This window comes from Diadema setosum, chromosome 6 (genome assembly GCF_964275005.1).
Source record: "Diadema setosum chromosome 6, eeDiaSeto1, whole genome shotgun sequence".
Lineage (NCBI taxonomy): Eukaryota > Metazoa > Echinodermata > Echinoidea > Diadematoida > Diadematidae > Diadema > Diadema setosum.
The window spans coordinates 8,722,670-8,748,594 of NC_092690.1; the positions used below are offsets into that span (position 1 = coordinate 8,722,670).

Consider the following 25,925-nt stretch of genomic DNA (forward strand, 5'->3'; position numbering starts at 1 on the left):
GTCGCGATCAATTAAATTAGCAGCGTTCAACACAACTCTGGGACAGAGCAGTTGATAAAGCCCATCAGTCACGCAGTATAACTTCAGCGAAGATTCCACGCCATTAATAAACATTGTAGTATGCAAAATTAAAGTGACTGTGCAGTTCTGGTTGAGGTGATGATTTAGCTGTTAACGTTTTGCGATATATTCAGAAATCACTCTATGAGATGTCAAAGAGCATGCAATTCTAATGGGTATCAAAAGTTTACTTGATGAAAATCGGTTTTGAAATGGCTGAGATGTCCCAAAACAAGGTGAAACAAAGAGATCCTGATAAAAAATGTGGCCAGTAGCCTTTTATTATTATCACTTTTTTTTGGATATCTCTGCCATTTGAAAACCGATTTGCATAAAGCATCAAATAAACATTGAATCCGTCTTAAAATCACATGCTCTTTCATATTTCATAAGAGGTTACTCATTATCTCACCGACAAATGTTAGAAACCTGAAATTAGGTCTCAACCAAAACTGTACGATCCCTTTAACCTATACACACAGATTCCTCTCCATCACGCTCGAAGCACATGACAAAGAATAATGGTCCCAACTTTATGACTCTTGCCTTTAAATGAATACAAAACCTTAAAAAAACAGTATGTAGCCATCATTACCTTTCTTCATGAAATATTATTATTGGTACAATTTTGCACCAATGATCATCAGCGAATATGCATATTATATCCCTGTTTCATTTCTGGAAAAAACCCCCTCCAAATATTCATGTAAATCAGTAAAAATGCAGATACAACTGCCGAAGTGATTTGCACTTGAATCATGCAAAGAGTAATTCTTATTCTGTTCTGATGTGCAGAGAGAGTCCCTATAGTTAATATTCATCTCCTATGTAAAGTAGACTAACTGGAAATTTGGGACAACCTGTATAATCGCATCTCAGCATGATGTTTAAATGTGAATATATACGATACCATAATGAATGGCCCGTAATTGATCCAAAGAAAGTAGAAAAATGTATAAAGAAAGAGTTGAAACATGATTAAGAATTCTCAGAAGATTTGAATTAGGTACAGAAAGTCATCAACACATGATTTTTTTTTTTGTGATGTTATAATTGCGTCATAGTTATATATGACAGTGTTACGGATGAAAAACTACTTAACTGCCTATACCCCTTCTGCAATCGCCCCTTTTTCGGAAAGCAAAACACAATAATAGAATTGAGGATCCATATCTTTTCAACATTGGTTGTCAACGTTTTAAAGGAAGCTTATTGAGTATTGAGCGTATAGGCTCATGTTTGGCTGCAAGTAATCGAACGAGCGAAAAAAAGCATTCAGAACGTGACGCTCTGACAAAGTGAAAGTAAGGGGATATTGCCATCCTGTCAGGAAATAACTTGAATCTTTACACGGCACTGTGAGAACCCCCCCCCCCCCAAAAAAAAAAAAGAAAAAAAAAAAGAAAAAGAAAAAAGGATGAGGGCAAATTCCACAATTAAGAAGAGACATGTATATTTGGTTCGACATTTTATTTTGCGTATAATGCGTATGCTGATTCAGAGCCTGATCATACTATAACAATGTCACATTACCTGGAACGAAAATGTTGAATGAGCTGCCAACACTCTCAATAAAACTTGCTGTGTATGTAGACGTGCCATGCTTATTCACTCAAAGTCAAGGTACATTTGATTAGAACGACATGTATGATGCTATTAATGAGTATACTTTATCTACTTTTTATGGTCACTCTTCTTTGTCAGTATATTACTGTCCTGCCTGATTAACGTGGCTTCGTTTCGTTCTCCAGTTCTCTTATTCTTTTCCTACAATTTTACTAAGCAATATCTCCCATTGACCACTTGATATTAATCGTTATGCAAGGCCTTGCGTGTTCACGTCCCAGTCAACGTCAACGTCCATTTTGTAAGTTTCTTTCTTCAGCTCTGTCTGCCTCTGTCTGTGTCCTTGTCCCTGTCCTTGTCTGTTTTTCAGAATATTGATTCCGTTTATATTTCTGCATAATAATCATTCATTGAAGGTCAAATTATCCACATGTTTCCTTGTTTGTTGTGCCCCAGTGCATTCACCATTATGACACTGTCACTTTATACTTTATATACATGTTGATTGCTAAAAATAATGTATTGAATTGAAATAAAATTTTGAAGTCTCAAAATTTTTTATCATTCTTGAGTGCCATTATCTATGCTTGCTGAATTTTATTGATTGCATTGCCTTCACACCATGAGATAGATTCACTTATCCATTATTTATGTTGTTATTGGTAAATATGAAATAAACTTTACGAATCAACACGGATTTTGATCTTCATAATTGCTTACTCCCCATATGCCTGTGTTGTATTCAGGATAGGAAATGTTTCATTTCGTCTTTCATATCATCAATATTACGCCTGCTGACGGCAAAAGCTACGATTAAGAATGTTATGTTTATTGTCTCGATTGTCAGCTTCTTATCTGCTCCGTATCCAAAGCCGAATACCCTGAACTATCCTAAGAGTTGCAGTACAAGCCCATGGTAATGCATTTCTATAAATACATAAATAATGCCCTTGCATGTAAAACATCCATCTATTTCTTTCTATATTGAAGTTAACATGCAAATAACACACACACGCACATATATATATATATATATATATATATATATATGTATATATATATATATATATATATAACATATATATATATATATATATATATATATATATATATATATATATATATATAAATTTATACACGACTGTATTATAAATAACGTCTTTGAGTTGTCAATTGTTCTTCTGTAGGTAAGACATTGGTTTCTTTGATTTTGTGTCATATATCTGTTTGTAGTTTCATTATCAAAAGAGTCCTTTTTTCGTTCTCTTATGTATTTTCTGAGGGTCCCATACCGTACAAGCTTTGCTTTTTAGTGGGACCCTCCATTTCCATTCCCATCCTTGTACTATGTATATGTTCTACCCATAAAATGCAACTACAATCAAACCTGTTTTAGCGGCCACCGTCCTGTCTATAGCGGCCACATGTATATGGCAGCCACTGAAAAATCCCCCGCACGAAATTGCTGTATGATAAACCCTTTATATTAAGGCCGTGTCACACCGTTCCGGGCAAGCTACACGGGCTTGTTGCGAGGAGGGTTTTCCAGCACGGAGGAGAATTTTCCGCGTGCGTACAAGAATGTTTGCGAGTTTCGCACTTGTGTCTTACCTACTAGACTCGTGCTACTTACATTCTACTTGCGTGTATTCCGTGTGACCTGCGTTGGAGCCTTGAAACCGATCCGTTTTCTGTTACGAGCGACGTACCGGTACTGAGATGTACCTATGTTGAAGTTGCCTGCGATGTGCTGCCGGTAAGGGTCTCCTACTGGTGTTATGCGTGTACCTCTGCGAGCGAACCCCTCCCCCCCCCCCGACTCACTCGGAACAAGTTTTGAGCATGCTCAAGGCATTGTCATACTGTATCTGGGGAAGTTTTGCGGCTTGACTTGCGGGGAAACAACTTTGCTACCCGGAGCTCTCCGCAGTTGGTCCGCACCTGACAGTACCTAGCGCGTATCTCGCCTGAAGTTGCCCGGAGGTGCCCACGCAAGTCCCATTTAACCGCAGCCAAGTTTTGAGCATGATCCTAACTTCTTCCGGGGGAGTCGCGGGGATGCCCGGAGAGGTCCACGCACAACGACAGTAGGAGGTCCGTATAGCGGCAGCACCTCGCAGGCAACTCCCACGCAGGTACCTCGCAGTCCCGTATGCAGCTACGATAATGACATTCTGTGGGATTTCTGCCATTCCTTTAGAGGAATTCCTTCACTGAGTTGTCAGCACCCACGCGACTGGTACACAGGTCACACAGTATACCCGCAAGTAGAATTTAAATAGAACGTGTCCAGCAAGTAAGACACATGCACTGACTATGGCCCAAATACTTGTACGTCCTCAGAAATTTCCGGTACCCTCGAAAATCCCCACACACAACAAGCCCGCGTAGCATGCCCGGAAAGATGTGACAGGGCCTAAACATGGTTGCGGGTAAAAAGATTTGCGTGCGCACCTCCGGGCGACTACGAGTGAGATACGTGCTAGGTACTGTCATGCGCGGGTCATCAGCGGGGACCTCCGGATAGTAAAAATTGTTCTTCACAAGTCGCACGCAAGGCTTACCCGGAAAGGTGTGACACGGCTTTAACGGTCACGTGCCTAACGCGGTCAGCGGCCACTCAGTTTGTATCCAGTGGTGAATATCTACCTGCGTATAGCGCCCATAAAATTTAGCTGAAGCGATAAATCATGATTGGCAAAATTAATGCAGCTCTTCGCCATGAAGAAGCTGTCTTACAATTCAATTCATGAGCAGTTAAGCTGAAGTAAACTGTACAGCAAAAATCACCATAGCTGCACATGCAAACTTATTTGCTGGTTGTTGGTTTTAAAGAATAACATGCGGTATTCTGCTATTATAAAATGCAAGTACATGTATTGAACAATCAAAATGGCCACCAACCTGTCTATAGCGTCCACCTGTCTATAACGGCCATCTTTGTTGTTTCTCTTGGTGGCCGCTATAGACAGGTTTGACTGTTTGTTCTAACTAATGATCTCGTGAATTTTGTTTATCTACTTTATTGAATTTATCATAAATATGTTTTGTTAATGCATTGTACATTTCCCTGTTTATTTCATGGAAATGAAAATAAGTTGAATTGAATTGAATTGAATTGTCTTCTCTGCTACGCATACTTATAGGGCCTATTTTCGTCTTTGAAAATTATGTTTTAGATGTCTTCTTTATTGCTAGTGTATGTTCGTTGAAGACTAATTATCTGTTACATTGAATATGGACGTGTCTCATTAATGGTTAATTCTGTTTGTTCGTTGTTTTGTTTTTTAGAGTCATTCTTGTCTGTGATGAAGAGGAATGTTCTATATTGCTATAGTTAAAGTCATTAAATTCACCCTGTAAAGTAGATATAGCTACAGAAGAACAATGAATTGACAAGACCTGCAATGATAACCTTTACGTAAATTATCAGAAAGGTCTGTGAAAATAACATCCTGTACATAGATAAAAACCTAGTAGCGACTGAACGCAGGCTACGAAATCATGACAATAGGCCGGGGATTCCCCGCACTGTAGCGATTCCCTCCGTACTAGTACATTTGTGTGTCCTTTTACACAATGCGACATGGGACATCTGTACACAAACTAATGTAGCTGAAACGTTGTAGCTCGTAACAAACGAACCAAACGAGTGCCTGACTTCATATCAAGTTAAGTGCATCTGTGAAACCGTTCAAAATGGTTGAAGGTATCGATCAAGAAGCTACACAGGTAAGCATTTCTAATGAGTCACGGTTACTGACTTCACTTATGGAACACTGTTGAGCTACATTGTATGATTGTAGTACAGTCATGTACGAACTACTATATAATATTATGTAGTAGGTCATAGATCACCTGACGGGTCGGGTCCCGTGACTGCGTTGGATTGTACTTTACATTCGCATATTATAGTGATGTACATAGCCTCTCTGTGTATAGATGAGACATGTATGCAAACAATATCTTCCCCTTTTCATGAGCAGAATCATGTCTGTAAGGTAAAGGAAAATAGAAGAAATTGCTCGTTCAGACATACATGTAATTTATGGGGTTCATCAACGCAGACAAATATTGTATTGGTGAATAGTTAACGCTGAAGTCGAGTGTTTTCATAGCCTGACCTAGCCTTATCTTGAATCCTATTGACTCCATCCGTTTTTATGAAATCTGTATAGCATAGACCTCCAGCACCTGTGGCAAGTTAAACGTAGCTCAAAGAAAGAAAGAAAGAAAGAAATGTTCCCCAGTATTTTGATTAGATTTTACGGCATAAACGCCTATTGATACTGCAAGGTCTTTATACTAATTCTTTGTATTATTATCTAACGGTGGGCATTCCGTTCCACATTCTAGCTTGCGTGATGTGCACTTTCAATTTTGTAATTGCCAGTCCGTAGACATTTTGTGATAAGCATGTAAGTATGCAACCTATTCGAAAACCTATGCGACATGCACATGTGTTGCCACCTTGCAACTATCTCGGTACCTAAGCCCCTTTATTATTTCATTATCTAATTTGATTCGGATGTGATTTTGTAACCTTCAGTACTACATTGGCCACATTGGGGCCACAACCGACAACAATTTAAATTTCGTAGTATTTTAATTTATACGGATTACCTTAGGTTTTTTCTACTGTTGTAACCCTTGTCGCCGTCCTACATCCATCTTATCAACCAATAATGACTAAAATCAGATATTGTTTATGTACGTCCTTGATTAAAACATGTTTTTTGCTCCATACAATTGTTATGTGCAATTTAGTAACAGCAGTGCAACTGCAAATTAATGCTACTGCATACTACAATAACAATAATCACCAAAAGTTTGTAGTATACATTTTTCAGAAGATAGACTTCTGTGAGGATGAGGATGGCGAAGTAGTTCTGGCATATTAAACTTTAAAGGTTCAACTCTGTTGGAATGATGAAATAAGCTTTGAATACAGGTGTAGGTATCAAAGGGAGAGTTCAGCTAGCTTAGACAGAGTTTGGAATAACCCCTTCGAGGTTGTATACGAAATCGCTTGGATTACGAAAACCTGTTCTTACGAAATATATTAACTTCATTTATATACTGTGAAATTAACAGAGAAAAAGAAATAAAATCTCACTAATTTGATATGTAAAAGTAATACATTTTGGTGTGTTATACAGTATATTCTAATCTATCAAAATTAATTGTAATTAATTTATAAGTAATCATATCTTTCAAATTTAATGCGTTTGGGAATGAAATTCGAGTGTCAATTTGATATTGTTTTCAGCCAGAACACCCTTCTACCAAAAATACTGAACTCCCCCTTTACACCAAGTATGTGGTTATATTGCATACCTTGCCCAGGTAAAGGGGCCTTAACAAATTATTCACGGGGCTGGTACGGCACCCGTACAGAGAGTGTTTTGATAGTAGCCAACCAATATCTTATTCGAAAACGTTATTAGCATGAAGGTTGGCCGATTATCACAACATGCCGACTCCAAGGCGATCCACAAATTCGTATTGGGCCAGGTGGATATCTGACCTAGGCTTTACTAACTTAATTCATTCACTCACCCCTATTCAATAGCAATATAATAGGGACGCCATCTCCCCTGTTTTGTTGTATACTTATCCGGAATCATGTCTTTCACGCAACAGTATTTATGTAGTCCCCCAATGATGCACCTGCGTAAACTCTCACAAATTTTCTTCAGCCAGAATATCTCCTTAATCAGGTGTTAATTGTAATTAAAATGATGTGAATTCATTGACTGCATTTCAAATGTCAGCCATTCTAAAAGTGTCACTGTAACGTGCATTATGATACAGAGTGCCGAAGTTTTGAAGCCACAATTTTATGCATGTGTATTGCAGTAGTTAAACGGTCTTAGTGGGGCCCTCGAGGATGATCTCGGGCTATGCATGTGAATCGCAAAAAAAAAAAAAAAAATCTTACCCTTTATTTTTAATTGTTCCACTCATCCTTGTATGCCTGGATTTGGCTTGTCTGTGGGAGCTACACTCGATAGGTTCCCAATGGTTATCAAACGAGCCTAAGTGGCACTACTGTGTTCTGTGGCCCCACTGTTAGGCACTCTGCATAGTTACATCTGACTCTACATTTTACTTTAAGGCATAACTTGTCATTATTTCCTATATCACATCCACTGTAAAGCTCCATTTCAGACAACGTTTGATTTTATATAATGTAGGTCCCTCTTTTTGATATCAACTGGTATACAATTGTAAATGTCATCTGTTTCTGAGTCCTTCATGGTTGTCCGCAATTTCTCTATAAATAAGATTTATATAGATTTAGTTCTACTCACTTTACGGGGAAAAAAAAAGACCCAACAAACTAACATTTGTATAATGTACGGTTGATAATACCTCGCATACAGTATACTGTTTATCAATAATTCATAGGTAATATAACATTTATACCTGTTTCTTAGTTGCATTCTAATTTCTGCAATTACTGTCTCATTTTGTAAATCAAATTTATAATTGCATTTCCTTAATTACACCCATAGTGTAGCAGGGAGCTTCCTCTGGTATCATGCTAATGTTTTGCATTGGTTTTTTTTTTTTTTTCCAGCTCATGTACATACCCAGACGCTGACCATGGCCTTGAGTACCATCCGTAACGATGTTGATTTTGTTTCATGTGTGTTCATGTTCGTTTCCTTGTTCTGTGTGTGTTTCATGTTTCTCTGTACACATTCCGTTTTCCTTTCTTCTTCTAGGTCTGCATACCCCCACGTAGCTGCTGATTCAGGTCCAGGCGAGAAGCCAGTTATTAACTCCCGAATGTTTTATTATAACCATGGCTAACATAACAAATTTTGTTTTCAATTCCTTGAATAGTGATGAATTTTATGACACAGTAAGGCATTCTGAATCTGACCATGCAAATATTACTTCCAGTTTGTATGAAGATTATATATCCAATAAATACAATACCTCAGCACAAGAATTTGAATATAATTTCGACTCAAATGATCCAGTTCAGAGTCCATCATGTGTTTATTTGACTGAAAATCAATATAAGAATCGTATTATGAATACAGTCAATGAAACATTGTTGTTAACTCACTTTAACATACGCAGTATCAACAGAAACTTTGACAAGTTGCGTTTACTCCTAGAAAACCCAGATCAAAAATCTTGCTCCATCATAGGGCTAACAGAAACATGGTTGAACTCTAATATAAGTCATTTGTTTTCTTTACCCGGATTCGAATTTGTATTTAGAAATAGAAACAACAAAGTCGGTGGTGGAGTTGGTTTGTACATCTCGAAAAAAATTAAATATATTACACATGAGGAGATCAGTGTTATGAACGATAAACTCGAATCCCTTTTTATTGAATTGATAAATCCACATGGAAAAAACATTGTGATTGGCGTAATTTACAGACCCCCTCGGTCGAATTTGAATGATTTTCTGACATATATGCAGGATTTAGTACAAAATCCCATTATACTTAACAAAGATACATTCTTAATGGGCGATTTTAATATTGATCTCATGAAATGTAATTCCCAAAACAACCCACAAGAATTTATAGAAACATTAATGTCTGCTTCGTTTTTACCATTAATTTCCAAGCCTACCCGAGTCGCCAGTCAATCGGCTACCCTCATAGACAACATTTTTTCTAACGTTCTTCCACTTCCTGAGTCTGGTATCGTTCTCTCAGACACCACTGACCATTATCCTATATTTGCCCAGGTTCCAATTAAACTGACTAAACAAAATAACTATCACAAACGACGTAAGATTACTGCAGATAAGCTTACAAGTCTCCAAAACAGCCTCAAAGAAATCGACTGGTCCTTTGTATACAACACCACCGATGCCAATTTGTCTTATGACTACTTCATATCTACTATTACCTCTGAAATCGATAACCATATTCCGCAGCGTAACATAAAAGATAGATATAAGCAAATTCCAAAACTCCCGTGGATAACCCAGTCCATATTAAGATCTATAAATAGAAAAAATAATTTATTTTATAAATACAGATGCAATCCTACTGAAAAAAATAAGAAAAAATATGTTTCATATAAAAACACACTCACCACATTATTACGTACGCGGAAGAAAAACTTTTATGTAAATCAGATAAATAAATATAAAAATGATATTAAAAACACATGGAAAATATTAAAAGATGCTATGAATACACCTAACAATTCATCCAATATTACTGAAGTTCGATGGGGCGATGCCTCCAGCAACACTCCCGCTGGCATGGCTGAAATTTTTAATGACTTCTTCTCTTCAATTGGACAAAATCTTTCTCAAAATATTCCTCTTTCTAGTAAAACTTTTACTGATTTTTTAGATACACCTAACTCCAAAACTATATTTTTTGACCCTACATATAAAGAAGAAATAGTAAGGATTGTTGCCAATTTGAAAGAAGGAAAAAGTCCTGGCCACGACGGAATTGATAACCACCTGATAAAAAACATAATTCCTCAAATAGTGGATCCCTTAGTACATATTATCAATTCATCGCTTACAACTGGCCATGTGCCAAATAGCATGAAAATTGCGAAAGTAATTCCTATTTTCAAGAAAGGGGAGAAGGATGATGTCAACAATTATAGACCTATATCTTTATTATCTTCTATCTCCAAGATTCTTGAAAAAATAGTTTACATCCGGACAGTACGTTTTCTTAAAACCTGTGACATATTTTCAAATGTTCAATTTGGATTCAGGGAAAACCACAGCACAACACACGCATTACTCGCCCTCATCGACAAAGTCACACACGCACTTGACACATTTTCACACACGATAGGTATCTTCTTGGACTTCTCCAAGGCCTTTGACACGATTAACCATGGAATACTTCTCGCAAAATTATCCCATTATGGCATACGTGGAAAGGCCTTGGAGTGGTTCACGAGTTACCTATCAAATAGATCCCAATTTGTACATGTCAATGGTTTTGATTCTCAAAATAAAACGATAACATGTGGTGTCCCACAAGGGAGCTTACTAGGCCCGTTGTTATTCATTATTTATATCAATGATTTTCATAGATCCTCGGAGAAACTATCATTCATATTATTCGCGGATGACTCTAACCTTTTCTTTTCCCATCCCGACCCAAATATCTTAGCAAGAACAGTAAATGAAGAACTGAAAAAGGTTATACAATGGATATACGCAAATAAATTGTCACTTAATATTCAAAAAACAAAATTTATGCTTTTTAGTAACTCTTTAGATAGCCTCCCGGGCAATATATCATTTGATACTACTCCCCTAGAAGAAGTTTCTACTTTTAAATTTCTTGGTGTTTGCGTTGATAACAAGCTTTCATGGAGGAATCATATTGATAGCATATGTAAAACTATTTCACGAAACATTGGCGTAATGAACAGATTAAAATATTATCTTCCTTTATGTGCATTATTAACTCTTTACTCTAGTTTGATACTACCGTATCTAAATTACGGGATTCTTGCTTGGGGTAATACATATCAGATATTACTTGATAAACTTTTTTTATTGCAAAAGAAAGCACTCAGAACTGTTTTTAACCTAACTACACGAGAACATACAGATCCTTTGTTTTTTTACCATAAAATACTAAAAATAAAAGATTTGTATGTGTTTCAACTTGGTCAGTTCATGTTTAATTATAACAGCAACTTTTCACCCAAAATATTTCACGACTCTTTTCATCGAAACAGTCATGTACATAACTATCCTACGCGACGATCCAACGAATTCCATCTTCCATTCATGAGAACCGTACATGCCCAAAATACATTTCTGTATACCGGACCCAGACTTTGGAATAATCTAGATAATAGCTTAAAAGACTCACCCTCATTCCTCACATTTAAATACAAATTCAGAAAACATTTGTTAGCTACTTATAATTCTAGATAATCTGAATTAATTGTTTTAATTTATGCTTGAGGTTTCACCTGTCCTGATGTCGCAGCACTTGGCGTGTTCTGTATGCAGACCTCTCTTCTCTCTTTATTCTTCTTTCCTCTTCCTTCCTGTCTTTGTTCCTCGTAGACTTGTATTGTCACCGTCTTCTCTCTTCTCGGTACTGTCTCGCGTCGTATATGTGTGTGGGTAACTGAATGTCTGTACGAGTGTGTCGTCCTTCTTATATTTTCCCGGTACACCAGTTCAATGAACACCGTCTGGGCATTAGCATTGATACTTATTTCCTATTATTGTCGAAGCCAGCGTATAGCTATATTTTTACAAACGACTTAAGTAATCTATATTTAATATAAATGCTGTAAGAAAATAATAAAACAAACTTGAACAATATATTGCATACTCATCAATTATCTAGGGTTCCACGTCCTACAAGCTTTGCTTTTTTGTGGATCGCTATTTTCCAAAATTGAAGTTATTTTCTGAAAGCTCGCGAAGTATACATGTATACGCATCGTTCCTTCTGATTATTGTACATATGTTGATGTATATAATTTATTTCGTATATTACAAGAACCTTTTGTAAAAGTGTAGACAATATCATTTTATGATATGTATACTTTGCATTACGTTTTGATTTTCTTTGATTGGAAATAAACTATGATTGAACTTGAAACTTGAACTTGACTCGCTCTGCGTGCCCCCGTATAGCGCGTTTACCCCACAAACCTGTTGGCCGGCGAGTGGCTCGCTCCACTCGCCGGCCAACAGGTTTGTGGGGTAAACGCGCTATATGGGGGCACGCAGAGCGAGTTGCCTTGTTTAAAGGCTAAGCCTGACCAGACACCGTGGTGGGTAGCACAGCGAGAGGACTGTGTATGCATCTCTAGTATACTAGTAGTGTACATGTAGGTTAATTTATTGACTTTGCGTGCAGCGCATGCCATTATTGCCTACATCATTGGAAATAAGCCTTCAGTATACATGTAAGTCATTTTTGTTCCATTTAACAGTTCGTTTCCGCTGATAATCATCTAATCTTGAAAACGATTATTATTATCATTTTTTTTTTTTGGGGGGGGGGGGGGTTTGCCTGGAACCAACAAATTAATGTTGAATTTCATTCTTTCAGTCATTCACTCGTTCATTCATTCATTCATTCATTCATTTTTTTTTCCATTTTCAACAGAAACATATAAATACATTACAGAAATTGAATACATAGATTTCATCATAATACAGAATAAAGGATAAGTTAACAAAATATTGTAAATATTCGGAAATTTTGGAAATGGGGAGGACTGCTACAAAGCAATGCTTGTAGGGAGCATCCCCCCCCCCTCACGCGTAATACAAGAAATTATCGTAATGATCGACTCTACGTGACATTCGCAAATGAAAAAATGGTAATTTCCGACACGACAATGAACTGAAGGAGAGCGATAAGGAAGGAAATAGGAAAGGGGAGGGAGAGGGATTGTAATTAGGGGGGGGGGGGCTGGTAGGAGGGAGTGTCATCCATAAAAAGTTGTGCTACTATGTAGGCATGTGATAGGTGTAACTGCAAACTCTCGGCGTTATCATTATAGTTGCTATTTGATTTTGTCAATATATCTGATAAAGAAGCCGTGTTGTGTAGTTGCCATGGGACAATACAATGACATTGTGCTGAATTTACTCTAAATAAAAAGAATCGTGTTTTAAAAGCTCTAACAGTTCATTAAGAAATCTAGCAATGTTTGTCTAGTAGATAAATAATACGATTACTTTTTCTCGGTATCTCTACCTCGAGGCTGATGACTGATGCTTCAAAGTTATAAACAGTGAGTATCCAATTAACAAGCAGGCAAAAACAAAAGAACACATTTTGTCCATTTTATATTGTTGTTTCCAACTTGCATTGACTAGTTTCCTGCACATGCACCCGCACAATTCTCATCCCAGGAATATTTGAATATTTGATAATTACGTAAGGGGGTCATTCTATAACGATGATCGAACCAAATGACGTTGTGCGTAAAATAGTGTAACTTAAAGGGGCAATCCAGTCCAATTATTAGTCTGATATAAAAGAATAAAATCTTACGAGTTCAACGGTAAAAATTTGACTCAAATCGGATGAAAAATAAAGAAGTTACTATGACATTTTAAAGTTTTGCTAATCTCTGCAAAACAGTTCTTGCACAGTGGATACGAATATGCAAATGAGTGAGCTAACCATACATGTCACACCCTTACAATTTTCCATTGATCGTGTACAAGAAAAAAATGACGAAAACTCAATGTTTCTGCCATTGAAGTATGAAACACGATGCTATTCCTGGTTGAATAATCTCAGAATAATAATCAGTTAGATATCAGGATTTGATCCTCGTATTTGAGCCTCATAATAGCGTTTGAATGACAAACTAGAAATTTAATAATTTTATGTACAAACTATAAGTTGTGAGGGGATGACATGCTCGCTTTGTCATTTGCATATTCATATTGACTGTTCAAGAAATGTTTTCCCCAAAAATAGCAAATCTTCAAATGATAACTTCCGTATTTTTCATTCAATCTCGATCAAAATGATACCATTGAAATCGTAATATTTTAATCTTTCTTATCAGACTAACTTTGACTGGATTTCCCCTTTAAGTGTTCTTTTTTTTTTTAAACAAAGTAACAAAAAATAAAGAGACACTGTTGCAGCTCCCACTTCATCCTTATCATCGCGAAGTAATCATTGTTACCAGTGGACTACTGAACAGTCTGCTCAACATACCCATACTGGCCAGCCAGTATAAGTACATATTTAATTGGATAAGGAAGGAATGGTATATATCCAGACTTCTTCCTCTTTTTCTTTTTCTTTTTTTCACGGTGCTTCAATTTATCTTTCCTTCGATGTTCTCCTCCAGAGGGGCCAACATTCCACAAGCTCTGCTTTTTTAGTGGGTCCCTCCATATTTCGCACTTTAAGCAAGGTTATACATGTACACTAATTCGACCACTTCTGTTTCTGTGTTACTACAATGTGTAATTACTATAAGGTTCCTCAATTATGGTATAGTCTTTTCATTCTTCAATGTTCATTTAATATATTATTCTCTTTTATCAAAGGAAGTGAAATATATGTTTTGTCGAAAAATGAAATAAACTTTGATATTGAAATTGAAATATATATATATATATATATATATATATATATATATGTATATATATATGTCATATACTTAGACCTATACATTACAGCTGTATATACAGACATATTTAAACATGACTTTCAAAACTCTTTTTAAAACATGTCGCAAAATAATAACTTGCGATTTTATGTTACTACATGAACATCGAAAATCTACCTTTTATATTTATGCAGTCGTGCAATTAAAGTGGAATCCACAATCATTTGATAGCCTGGCATGAAAACGATAGCAAAAATAATATGTCGAGAGGTGCTAGTCCGTCAGACAACGCTTGGGAGAAGTCTCCATCAGGAATCAATGAAAGAAGTCCCCTTAAGGTATATCTGTTGTGTTCTTTATTCCGTTGCTGCGTCGAAGCAGTGCAAAGATATTTGGATAAAGAGTGGTTACTGTAACCGAAGTTCTTTTTCGACACGTTGAAGCAGTTGAATCTTATTATACGTTTTCCAATTAAACATCGAAGAAAAATAATGGATGTAAATTGGGATTCTATGTAACTTTCCTAAACGACCAAAAAAAAAAAATAATAATATCGAAACGTTGCACAAAAAAGAAATTATGATTTCTATAGTTCGTGAAGTTCAAAAAAGTGAAAATTTCCATATCATGTACGCTGTTCACGGAAAATTCTGGGTGATCACGTGACGTTTTAAAAGTGCTATTGTTTCTGTGGTATTTTTCCTTTTTTACAGTGGAATAATTTTACAAAGCAAACACTGTCGAAGACTTGTGATATTATGATGTAAAGCACAATAATTGAGACTGAAAACTAATATATTTGATCAGACAAATAAAAACAGTTAAAAAAACGAAAATGTTTCAATTTCACAGTTAACTGACATCAGTCGGTTGATAGTGCCACTACCGTCGGTGTCGGCGTCAAATCTAGGGCTGGTTTACTACTAATATTTATACACTTGGCCTTTCACAACATATCTAATGTTTTTCTTTTCTTTTTGGAAAGCAACAACAAATAACAGCCATGCATGTTATTTTAGATTATTCAAATACCGGTCACTCGACTGACATAGATGCATAAATGATCAACATGCTGAAAGAAACCGTCCGATTTTCCGTTCTTCGCACTAAACGAAAGTACATAATGATGTTGATTATATCTTCTCTAACTGATAAGATAACGAAAAATCAAGATGGGTTAATTTGATTTCTTTTTTTGTTCGTGATTCACATGCCATAAATTATGATTTGCGCCTCTTTTATTCTTTTTACTAATCCCTCATAACCATGTGCTGAAAAGAAGCTTAACAGAGTTGCATATACATGGCAAACTGCATTAATACATATAGGCCTACATGATAGATATACATACATTTTTTTTTTTAATTGGCACTATATTTTTGAAGGTATATCACTTGCTTGGAATGAAAGGGATAGTACAGTTTTGGTTGAGATGAGAATTTGGGCTTTTAAAGTTTTGCAAGATACCAGAAAACACTTATGATACAGCACAGAGCATACCATTTTAAGAGCATTTCAAAGTTTATTTGATGAAAATCGGGTTTGGAATAACCGAAACATCCAAAAACAAAATAAAACAAAGCGATCGTTCCAAAGTGTGGGTCCCACACTTTATTAGAATCGCTCTTTTTGGATATCTCAGCCATTTCAAAACCAATTTTTATCAAATAAACGTTGAATTCCTTATAGAATTGCATGCTCTTTCATATTTCGTACGAGATTTCTTATCTCACCTAAAAATGTTAGAAACCTGAAATTATTGTTGTTGTTGTTGTTCATTTTCCATCTGTGAAGATAGCCCATATTCAGCTACACTAAGCTGGTCTTCCATGGGGTCCAGTTGGATGTGGGGTGGGACCACTTCACCGGGTTAGACACCCTGCTCTTTGCGATGAATGAATGAAGCGGGATCTTTTACGTGCATGAGTTGTGACTCTCTCATACACGGGACCTCCATTTTATGTCCCATCCGAGGGACAGAGTGTTTTGCCTCTTGCTAGAGGGGACGGTATGTTTACACACAACATTGCTCAGTCCAGACTCGGGTTCGAACCCGGGCCGCGTGATCGTGAGGCAGACGCGCTACCGACTGAGCCAACTCACCGCCCTATTAGGTCTCAACCAGTACTGTACAATCCCTTTAACCTCGATATTTCTTGTGTATCTGTTGTTGTGTTATACCAGTATAATGACAGATAAAATGATGTGATTAAAAAAAAGATATTGAAACTTGAACATGAATTACGTTGTACAACATAGCATTAAACTTGATAATGTGCAATTTGTTTATAGCGAAGAGGTTGACAAACTATATACAGTATAGTTCAAGCAGTGGCGGATCCAGAGGGGGACGCAACCGGCGCACGCCCCCCCTTATTTTTTGTCAAAAACAAAAGAAAAAAAATGAAATGAAACCACTTTACAGAATTCCTGGATCCGCCCCTGTTCAGGGGTCAAGAGTTGCCATCGTATAGGGCCAATATAGCTGGTATCAAGATATCAAGACCCAAGCAGTGATGGTATATACATGTATACTACAGTCTTCAATATATCGCACAGGCACGACAGGGTTTGTGATAAACCCATTCTGATTCCTTTTGTCCAGCAGCCGCAGCCACAACCGCAGGCGCAGCCTCAGCAGAAGAGAGTTGATGTCACCGTTGGTACTACTGGAGGCTCAGAACTTGTGGCTGGCCTCATGCAAGTTTTACGTGAGCAAGGCGTTGTAGAGAGAGTCAACTTCAGAGAGATGCCCTATAACGTGAGAGACATGGATCACTTCGAGTTTGATGACGTGGACGTCTTCATTCTCTGTCATTCCATCAAAAACAGAAGGCTGTCTATCACTGACGTCACAGATGCTCTCTATGATCGGTTACTTCAGAGGGCTTGTTACAATCTTGGTATGCAGATATTCGAGTTTAAAGATACTTAGGAAAATAATGTTTCGATAAATGTAATCCTCGAATGAAGGTTGATGATATGTGAGGGAATCAAGGTGTAGTCGACCTTTAGTCTGTCCGTTGCAAAATAGACTACTTCCAAAGTTTGTCTTTGCAAATGATTTGCCCTTTAATGTTGGCGTGCACGACACATTTTTTTTTCTTTGAGGCAGGGGAAAATTTGTTGTATCATATAAATGTAATATCATATTATATTCAATTATTGTATCCCCCGAGCAGAGTTCGGAGGATACTATGAATTTGGCCTCGTTGCGCCGCGTCCGCGTCCGCAGCTTCCGCCGCAGAGATTTTCTTGTGAGCGCTCTTCTTCGATCATCTTCAAATTTGGCATGAAGGTGTATTATGGTAAGACGAAGAAGCCTATTGTTTTTGGTGATGGTGCCCTCGCTTGTTCCGTCTTTATACATGAAAACTAGGGTAAATTTAAAAGGGTCTGCTTGTGTGTGCGACGCTGGCCTTGTTTTTTGACCGATGTTTTTTTTTTTTTTTTTTTCAAATTTGGTATGTAAATGAATCATAGTCAAATCTATACACCTATACCCATCGATAATGCTGCCCCCACTGTTCCACCTTTTACAAGGTCAAAGGTCACCCTGATCATGTCAAAATTTGCAAAAGTGCTTATTCATGCAATAACATGATTGTTACTCAATGGATTTTATTCAGACTTGCTAAGGAGGTGTATGGGTGGTCATGCCACATGAAGGACACAACAGGTTGTGGTGACGGCGCCCTCAGTGTTCCGACTTGGATTCCAATGCACATTTCTTGTGTGTGCTCAATCAGCCATATTATTCTTATTATCAGATTTTCTTCAAATTTGGCAAAAGTGTATAGTGAGATGAAGATGCCTATATTGTTTTTGGTGATGGCGCCCTCGCTTGTTCCGTCTTTATACATGAAAAGGTAAATTCAACAGGGTCTGCTTGTGTGTGCGACGCTGGCCTTGTTTCTTGACCGATTTTTTATTTTTTTTTTCAGATTTGGTATGGAAATGTATCATAGTCAAATCTATACACCTACACTTAGTGATAATGCTGCCCTCACTGTTCCACCTTTTACAGGGCCAAAGGTCACCCTGATCATGTCAAAATTTGCAAAAATGCATGCTTATTTAGGCAATAACTTTATACAGTGTACTTGATTTTACTCAGACTTGCTAAAGAGGTGTATGGGTGGTCATTCTACATGAAGGACACAACAGTTTGTGGTGACGGCGCCCTCAGTGTTCTGACTTGGAGGCCATGTCACACTTCTTGTATATGCTCTATAAGCCACATTTCTTGTCGGATTTTATTCAAACTTGCTATGGAGGTTTATGGGGAGTTATTCTAGGTAACACTAGAAATGTCGCAATGGCAACTGGTATGCCTCCGCCATAATGCATGATTCTCCTAATAGGTCTAGATAGTACATGCGGACAATGAGGAATTACATTTTCACAAAATTGGCAAAATACTAAAATGACAAGTTTGTCACAAATGTGTTGAATGTTCACCTTCCTTGACCTAGGTTTACTTGGATGAAAAGGAGAGCATGTATTTGGGATTTAAGGACTTTAACTTGACTTAGACCCATTCATACGTTTATGCATTGAGTAATTTTCAAGGTATGGAGAAAAAGTGCAATTTCTGTATTGACTAGTAAATTGTTGCCATTTTCATCTGGCCTTTGACCCTAAAATTCATAAGATAATCACTGTCAGGCAGAACATGCATAAATATGTAGTAAGCTTCAAGATAACTTGAGCCACTTCCGAGATGGAGGAAAGAATTAGTTCAGCACTTTCACTTGATCTTTGACCTTTTGACCTTAGAGGCAAAAACAAAACAAAAAAAATTCCAGAGAATCTCTATTAGGTTATACATGCATTCACCAAGTGTAAAAAAAAAAATAATCCAGCTGGCATTCCATAAACATGAGGGAAATAGTAAAATTTTGAAGTGTTGCCCTTGACTTTTGACCCCTGACCTTTGACCCCATGAACCCTAAATTATCTACGTAATCACTACCAGTCAGTACATGTATATATACTATGTTCCATGAAGATACCATGAACAATTTCCAAGGTACAGAGAAAAAAGGTGAAGTTTTAATATTTTTACTTGACCTTTTGACCTTTGACCTTTGAAATCATGACCCAAACTTTCACCAGATAATCTTAATTGGGTAATACATGTATACACTAAGTTTCAAGAAAATATCTTCAGGCATTGCATAGATATGGTGGAAATTTTTATGTATTTGACCTTGACCTTTTGACCTTGAACATATGCCCCCAAAAGTTGATAGGCACAACTTCACCCCCTAATACACATACATGCCAAGTTTCATTAGGATACCTCAAAAGGTTTTGATAGTTACCCTGTCCACAAAATTCATTACGGACGGACGGAAGGACGGACGGACGGACAGATGGACGGACGGACGGCAGGACGGACGGACGGACAACCTGAAAACATAATGCCGTAAAGCTATGGAATGTCAGTTTTCGTATTAGTTTCATCTCCAATGCAAATGATTACGGTAATTTCTTAACCCACACACATTTTCACTGAAATTTATCTTTTCTGCTGAAATAGAAGACAAATAAACTTGCATCATTTCATACATTTTGCATAGTGACGATGGCTTTTACGGCCATGCAGGTGGTTGGAGGGAAGGAAGGGTTGCAAATAATCTACAAAAATGTATTTTGTGTAGACACAAAATTACAGGAAGAATTATGAATTAATCACATTATCACGTTTGCTTATGCCTTCAAAGTATAATGTGCAGTAATATTTCTCTTTGGCAAAACAAGTGAAATTCTAGATTGTAAAACATTGCAAATCCGAATTAGATAAAACTTCGTCTATCTGTTAGGCTTACTCTATATGTAGACTGTCAACATAGGTGATCCCAAGCATAGCGAATTCACATTACGTGAACACAACCTTGCATATCATCTGGCACTTTTACCTGTATACATCCGTACGTCTGGCATTTAGTTGCTTCTTTTTTTCAACGTGTTTTCTCCCGCCGCGATGATCCATCTCTCTCACTTTAACACCGAACCGACTCGAATATGCCTTGTCGACAATGTGAGGAAATTGATGGTAAAAACCATGTCATTACGATGCAAAATCATAATCAGCTGTTATCAAGTACAAGTATAAAGTGAACCGTTTACACGTATAAGATTTATCGTGAATTAAAAAAAAAAAAATTACTTCCCAGAAATCTAAGAGTAATTGTTGTACATGCGATCCTCATCTTTCTTGTGCAATGACTGGTAAGATTGATAACCAATCGTCAGAGCTTCGTTGTCTTTATACCATCCATCTCGTATGAATGAATACATCTAAGAACAAATGAGTAGGAACCCTTTTTACCTTTTAGTCCATTAAACTGTCCATGCCAGGCTGAGGGATTATGTATTTTATTTGTACTTTATGATAGACAAAATCAATTAGCGATTAACGATCTTCATTGAAATATGGGTTCTTTTTTTTTTTTTGGTCAGGAAAGAGCAAGGTGATCATTCTCGTGTACGACTTCAAATCGGGTGATCTTCAAGCCGAATTTCTCTGTAACAAACTGAAGAGCTTTGAGATCCAGCAGCCAACGGCGTGCAGGAAATCGTCGGCTGTGGTGTTTGCCGGACAGTGTGCTTCATCAACCCCGGAACTCCCGCAGGATCAGCTCGAAAAACTCCGGAGCAGCTTGCAGGCAGCAGCCTCGCCGCCAATCATTGAGAGAATTATTGTCTTCTTTAAAAAATGTTTTCCCTCTCCTTAACCCTTTACTACGCGTTCTAACATCTGTGCAATTTGCAGGAAAGGGCCTTTCATATAAAAGACATATTCTTCTTGTGACGTTGTTATACTGTTCATAAGTTACATCATAATAAATGTACTGGTTGTCACGTATTCCCGTTTCATCGTATTGTGTCTGCAAAACCTGCCTGCAGTAGACCTTGCCCATTTATTTTAACACCGGAACTATTTTACTCATCTATTCAATTCAACGGGAGATGATTGTCTGCCAGGCTGATAGTTCATTGGCGTGAGAAGGATATGAAGGGATCACTGATCACCACGCCCAATTCATTCAAGATGAATCACGAGTACAATGTAGCAATCTTGTATGCTCAATTACCGTGTGATTTGCTATTGTGAATCATGTTATAAGCATAATGCTATTATACCACTTCTATTAGCAAGAACATAATGGAATCACAGTGGTCTGGTAAGGGATCGTATCGTGGTCAGTACTTTGTATAGTAGTTGAAATTGTGCCCACAATGGATAATAGCAAAATCCTCGATGGTTGTTTTCCACTGAAACAAAATAAAGAACTAATTTCCATCCATGTCATTTGCATAAAATATTCTTAAAATGCTATAATTGCCATGCATCTCACTACTGAACGTATTCAGACCTGGACGTTTTTCTTTAAAACAACGAAATGAGAAAATATTTATCACTTTTCTTTTCATGGTTTATTCAACTGCACACCGCCACCTGTCTAGCTCAGGCTTTTATGGCGTGCGATGCATGAGGAAATAAGTTTTTATTTAATATGTTTATGTGGCTTTTAACCTTTTTGTGTATAAACTCTTCTCCTTTAGTCATTTTACCTCCTTAGTGCAAAAAGAAAGTGAATTTTAATAGGTTTTCAAAATATTAAGATGTGATGTAGCATCCATCAGTGTCAGAGAAAATTCAAGAGATTTTTTTTTCTTTTCTAAAAAGATAATCACTTCCAAAGGAAAGTTAAGGAAGGCTTCCATATAATGTATATGTATATATATATATATATGTATATATATATGTATAATATATATATATATTATATATATATATATATATATATATATACATAATATTTGTGTGTAAGTGTAAGTAAACGTGTGTATATCACCATTACACAAAAATGTGATGTCAGAAACGTGTCAGACCGAAACATTTTATATCTATCCATATGACTGCAAATAAGTTTGAAATTGATGATTTTAAAAATCGACGTATCAGTACCTATGTTCATGTACTATTGTAATATAGGATAATGATATCTTTATTATCTTCTATTATATAGCGATACTAATACTATTATCGTTATAACTTCAGTACAACTGTATATGTCTTTGGGTACATATTATGCAAATCACTTCCAATTATATATACTTTTCAAACATAATCACTTCCAACTATATATGGCTGGTGTTAATGATCGGTCTAATGTCTTTCACATAACATTGCAGGTATCAAAATGTGCAAAGAAGGGATGGCTTGTTTCATCGCGATGAGCAGCATTGAACTGACAAAGTAGTTTATACAGCTCAGTAGCAATGCAGTAATGATTTCTTCTGAAACTGGCTCTCTGGATCTGGAGAAAAAGGCCTGAATGACCATACTATATAATCTTGATCCTAGCTGCACTTGTGTGCTTGTGTATATTTTGGTTATATTCCATTGCAACGAATGTTAAGGAAGGCTTCCAATGTATATAGTATATATGATATATATATATATATATATATATATATATATATATGAATGAATATATATGATATATATATATACCTGTTTGTAAGTGTATGCATGCATGTGTATATCGCCATTACGCCAAAATGTGATGTCCAAAACGTGTTACAACTCATGAATGTAACACCGAAACATTGAATAACTATCCATATGGCTGCAAATAAGTTTGAAAGTGATGATTTCAAAAATCGACGTATCAGTACCTTTGTTCATGTACTATTATGACATGATAACAATATCATTACGATCTTACTATTATATAACGATAATAATACTACAGGGCCATTCTCAGATTAAGTGTTCAATTCCATGTGAGTAAAACCGAAAAATCAACCACAAAGTAATACATTCAAAGATGTGTTTTCGGAAACTTCAAAACCGGTCAAATACGAAACAGAAAGTGGAACATTCTAAATGATGGCCATTCATTGAGTAAAAATGAATTGAAATAGAGCATCATATATGATTTTTGATCACCAATCAGATACGTTACCGCAAATTTACATGTTGTAATGGACTCCTAACTCTGAATTAGATTTATTGTTTCGATCCAATTTCTGTTCAGGAAAAGACATCTGTCCCTCCTAAAGATATTGGGGTTTTTCAAGAGGTAAAGATGTTGTCATCCCTTGCTAATTGGTAGAAATTATTTCTGTGTGGTAGGTTGAAATATGCTTTTTGCTGAAATGAAATATAACCTTAAGATTCACTTTGCATTTTTTGCAAATTTCGCTTACAAATAAAGTTTCGAATCCCACAAATCATGCAAAGGGAACGATCCGATCTGGAATTTCCACAGGAAACAAATATGAATTGCTTTCCTGGGGAAATAACTATTGAAAAACATCGAATCACCTTTGGTAACGTATCTGGTAAAATATAAGTAATAATTTTAGTTGTATATGAATAAATAAATATCACCTGTTTAAGTATTTACCTCATGAATTGATGTAAAAATGAATGATGTAAGCCCAAATTAAGCATTTTAAACATTGTACGTAATATTTAAACTATGAAATGTAGTGGAAAAGAGCCCTAAATGTGAAAGCTGAGTTCTTCATTGACAGAATATTCTCATCTTACGTCTGAATGTATTTATCCATCTGACTATAAATATTCATTAAGTTTTGATGGATAATGCAAACAAGGTTTAAAAAATAATATTTTTGCAGGCACTTAGAAGGAAGTAGGTACAGTCTCTATGAACTCGATATGCTAAACAGTTGTTTGACCTATGGTAACGTATTTGGCTCATCCCTTTTAATGAAAATGAATAAGTAATTGTTCAACTTATCAATGAATCTTGAGTAGTTCTTCATATGTTGAAAAACACTAGAATACATATGCAACACAACACTGAAACTTTTCTCGGAAGCGTTTCATAAACTACTTTTTACTCTTTCAAAGTTTCAGGCTTTCAAGTGATCCTACTTTTCCTACTTTTTCCTACTTTTTCACTGCTGTTCCTACTTTTCCTACTTTTTTGCTCAAAATCCTACTTTTTCCTACTTTTTCCTACTTTTTTGGTGGAAAACCCCGCCAAAAAAAAAAAATGTGCAAGACTACTTGAATAGTTGATATTCAGAAATGATGAGTAGACTCTAGTTGCAGATTCTAACTGGTGGGGAGAGCCTCTATCTTCAACATGAAAGAGGGATAACACAAACCAATCAACCACAAGACTGCTGCCAGCCTCAGCTTTTGCTCCTGTGTAGATGTGATTGATCCCACTGATATTGCAGCCTAGGACTTGGAGCAGTGCTCAACCAGCTCTCATCATCGCTCAAAATTACCAGGTAAGCTTGCCATTTACTTAAAAGTAGAATTTGACATGTGACTTCCAAAGAATACAACTGAGGGAAAAATGCCACCTACAGCCAGTTTTAATGGATGTAGAGTTCAAGCATATCATGTCTCATGCATGTGCTGGCATGCAAATCCTCAGAAACCAGAAATTTCCTTTGCTAAAATATGACTTGCCACGTAAATCGTAAAGGTCATATTAAAACAAGAAATAACACCTTCAGATCCCCTTTGCCTGAAATCCTTCAATAATATATGTTTTGATAATAATTAACAATGATTGCAATGTGACAAACTTAATATGAAAGTAAGTTTTTCATCACAGAAACTAGATCTGGTTGATGTGAGGATGAGTAAAGCCCAAGAAAGCATGGATTGGTAGGGACCCATTTGCATGAAACTTGTGTATTACTGAAGCTAAATCAAAAGCACTCGGGTTACATCAGTTTGATCTTTTGGTAAGAGTTCAAGAAAAGAAAATGTAAGTTGCCAAATCTGTCAAAAGATAAAACTTTGAAGACTTGTGAGGTTTAACATGAGACATGACTTGCGATATCCATTTGAATCGTGGGCAGGTGGTAGATACGACTACTAGAAATCTTCCTTAATTCATCTGAAGTTAAATAGGTGAGGAAAGTTGCTGAAAAATCAGATGAACAAGAAGAAATGTTTAACAGATCCCACAAATTGTTAATAAGGAGTGAGAACAAAAGTAATTACTTAGCCATCTTGAAAGATAAAGACTAATAGGAGAGCAGAAACCTCTTCATGGAAAATCTTAAAAGTTGATGGCTTGTTACACCTAACAAGTATTATTTAAGAGGTTGAATTGTATCGTAGGTAAGACATACATTACCTCAAAGAAAGTAGGAAATGGAGGAATTTCATGGAAAATAAGTTTACACAAACAATATTTCGTTATCGT

The 25,925-nt window shown here is 36.5% G+C and overlaps 1 protein-coding gene across 1 annotated transcript; it reads left to right on the top strand.

The window, feature by feature from the left end:
• The first annotated feature begins 14,966 nt into the window (after window positions 1-14,966).
• On the top strand, window positions 14,967-21,452 carry LOC140229935 (uncharacterized). The gene is made up of 3 exons (XM_072310135.1): window positions 14,967-15,031; window positions 17,296-17,609; window positions 21,175-21,452. The coding sequence occupies exons 1-3, from the start codon at window positions 14,967-14,969 to the stop codon at window positions 21,447-21,449; spliced, it is 654 nt and encodes a 217-aa protein (XP_072166236.1). The 3' UTR covers window positions 21,450-21,452.
• The last annotated feature ends 4,473 nt before the right edge of the window (window positions 21,453-25,925 follow it).

Coding starts and splice junctions, on each gene's coding strand:
- LOC140229935 (XM_072310135.1), top strand. CDS start 14,967: ATGTCGAGAGGTGCTAGTCCGTCAGACAACGCTTGGGAGAAGTCTCCA. Junction 15,032..17,295: donor CCATCAGGAATCAATGAAAG/AAGTCCCCTTAA, acceptor TAAACCCATTCT/GATTCCTTTTGTCCAGCAGC. Junction 17,610..21,174: donor GAGGGCTTGTTACAATCTTG/GTATGCAGATAT, acceptor TTTTTTGGTCAG/GAAAGAGCAAGGTGATCATT.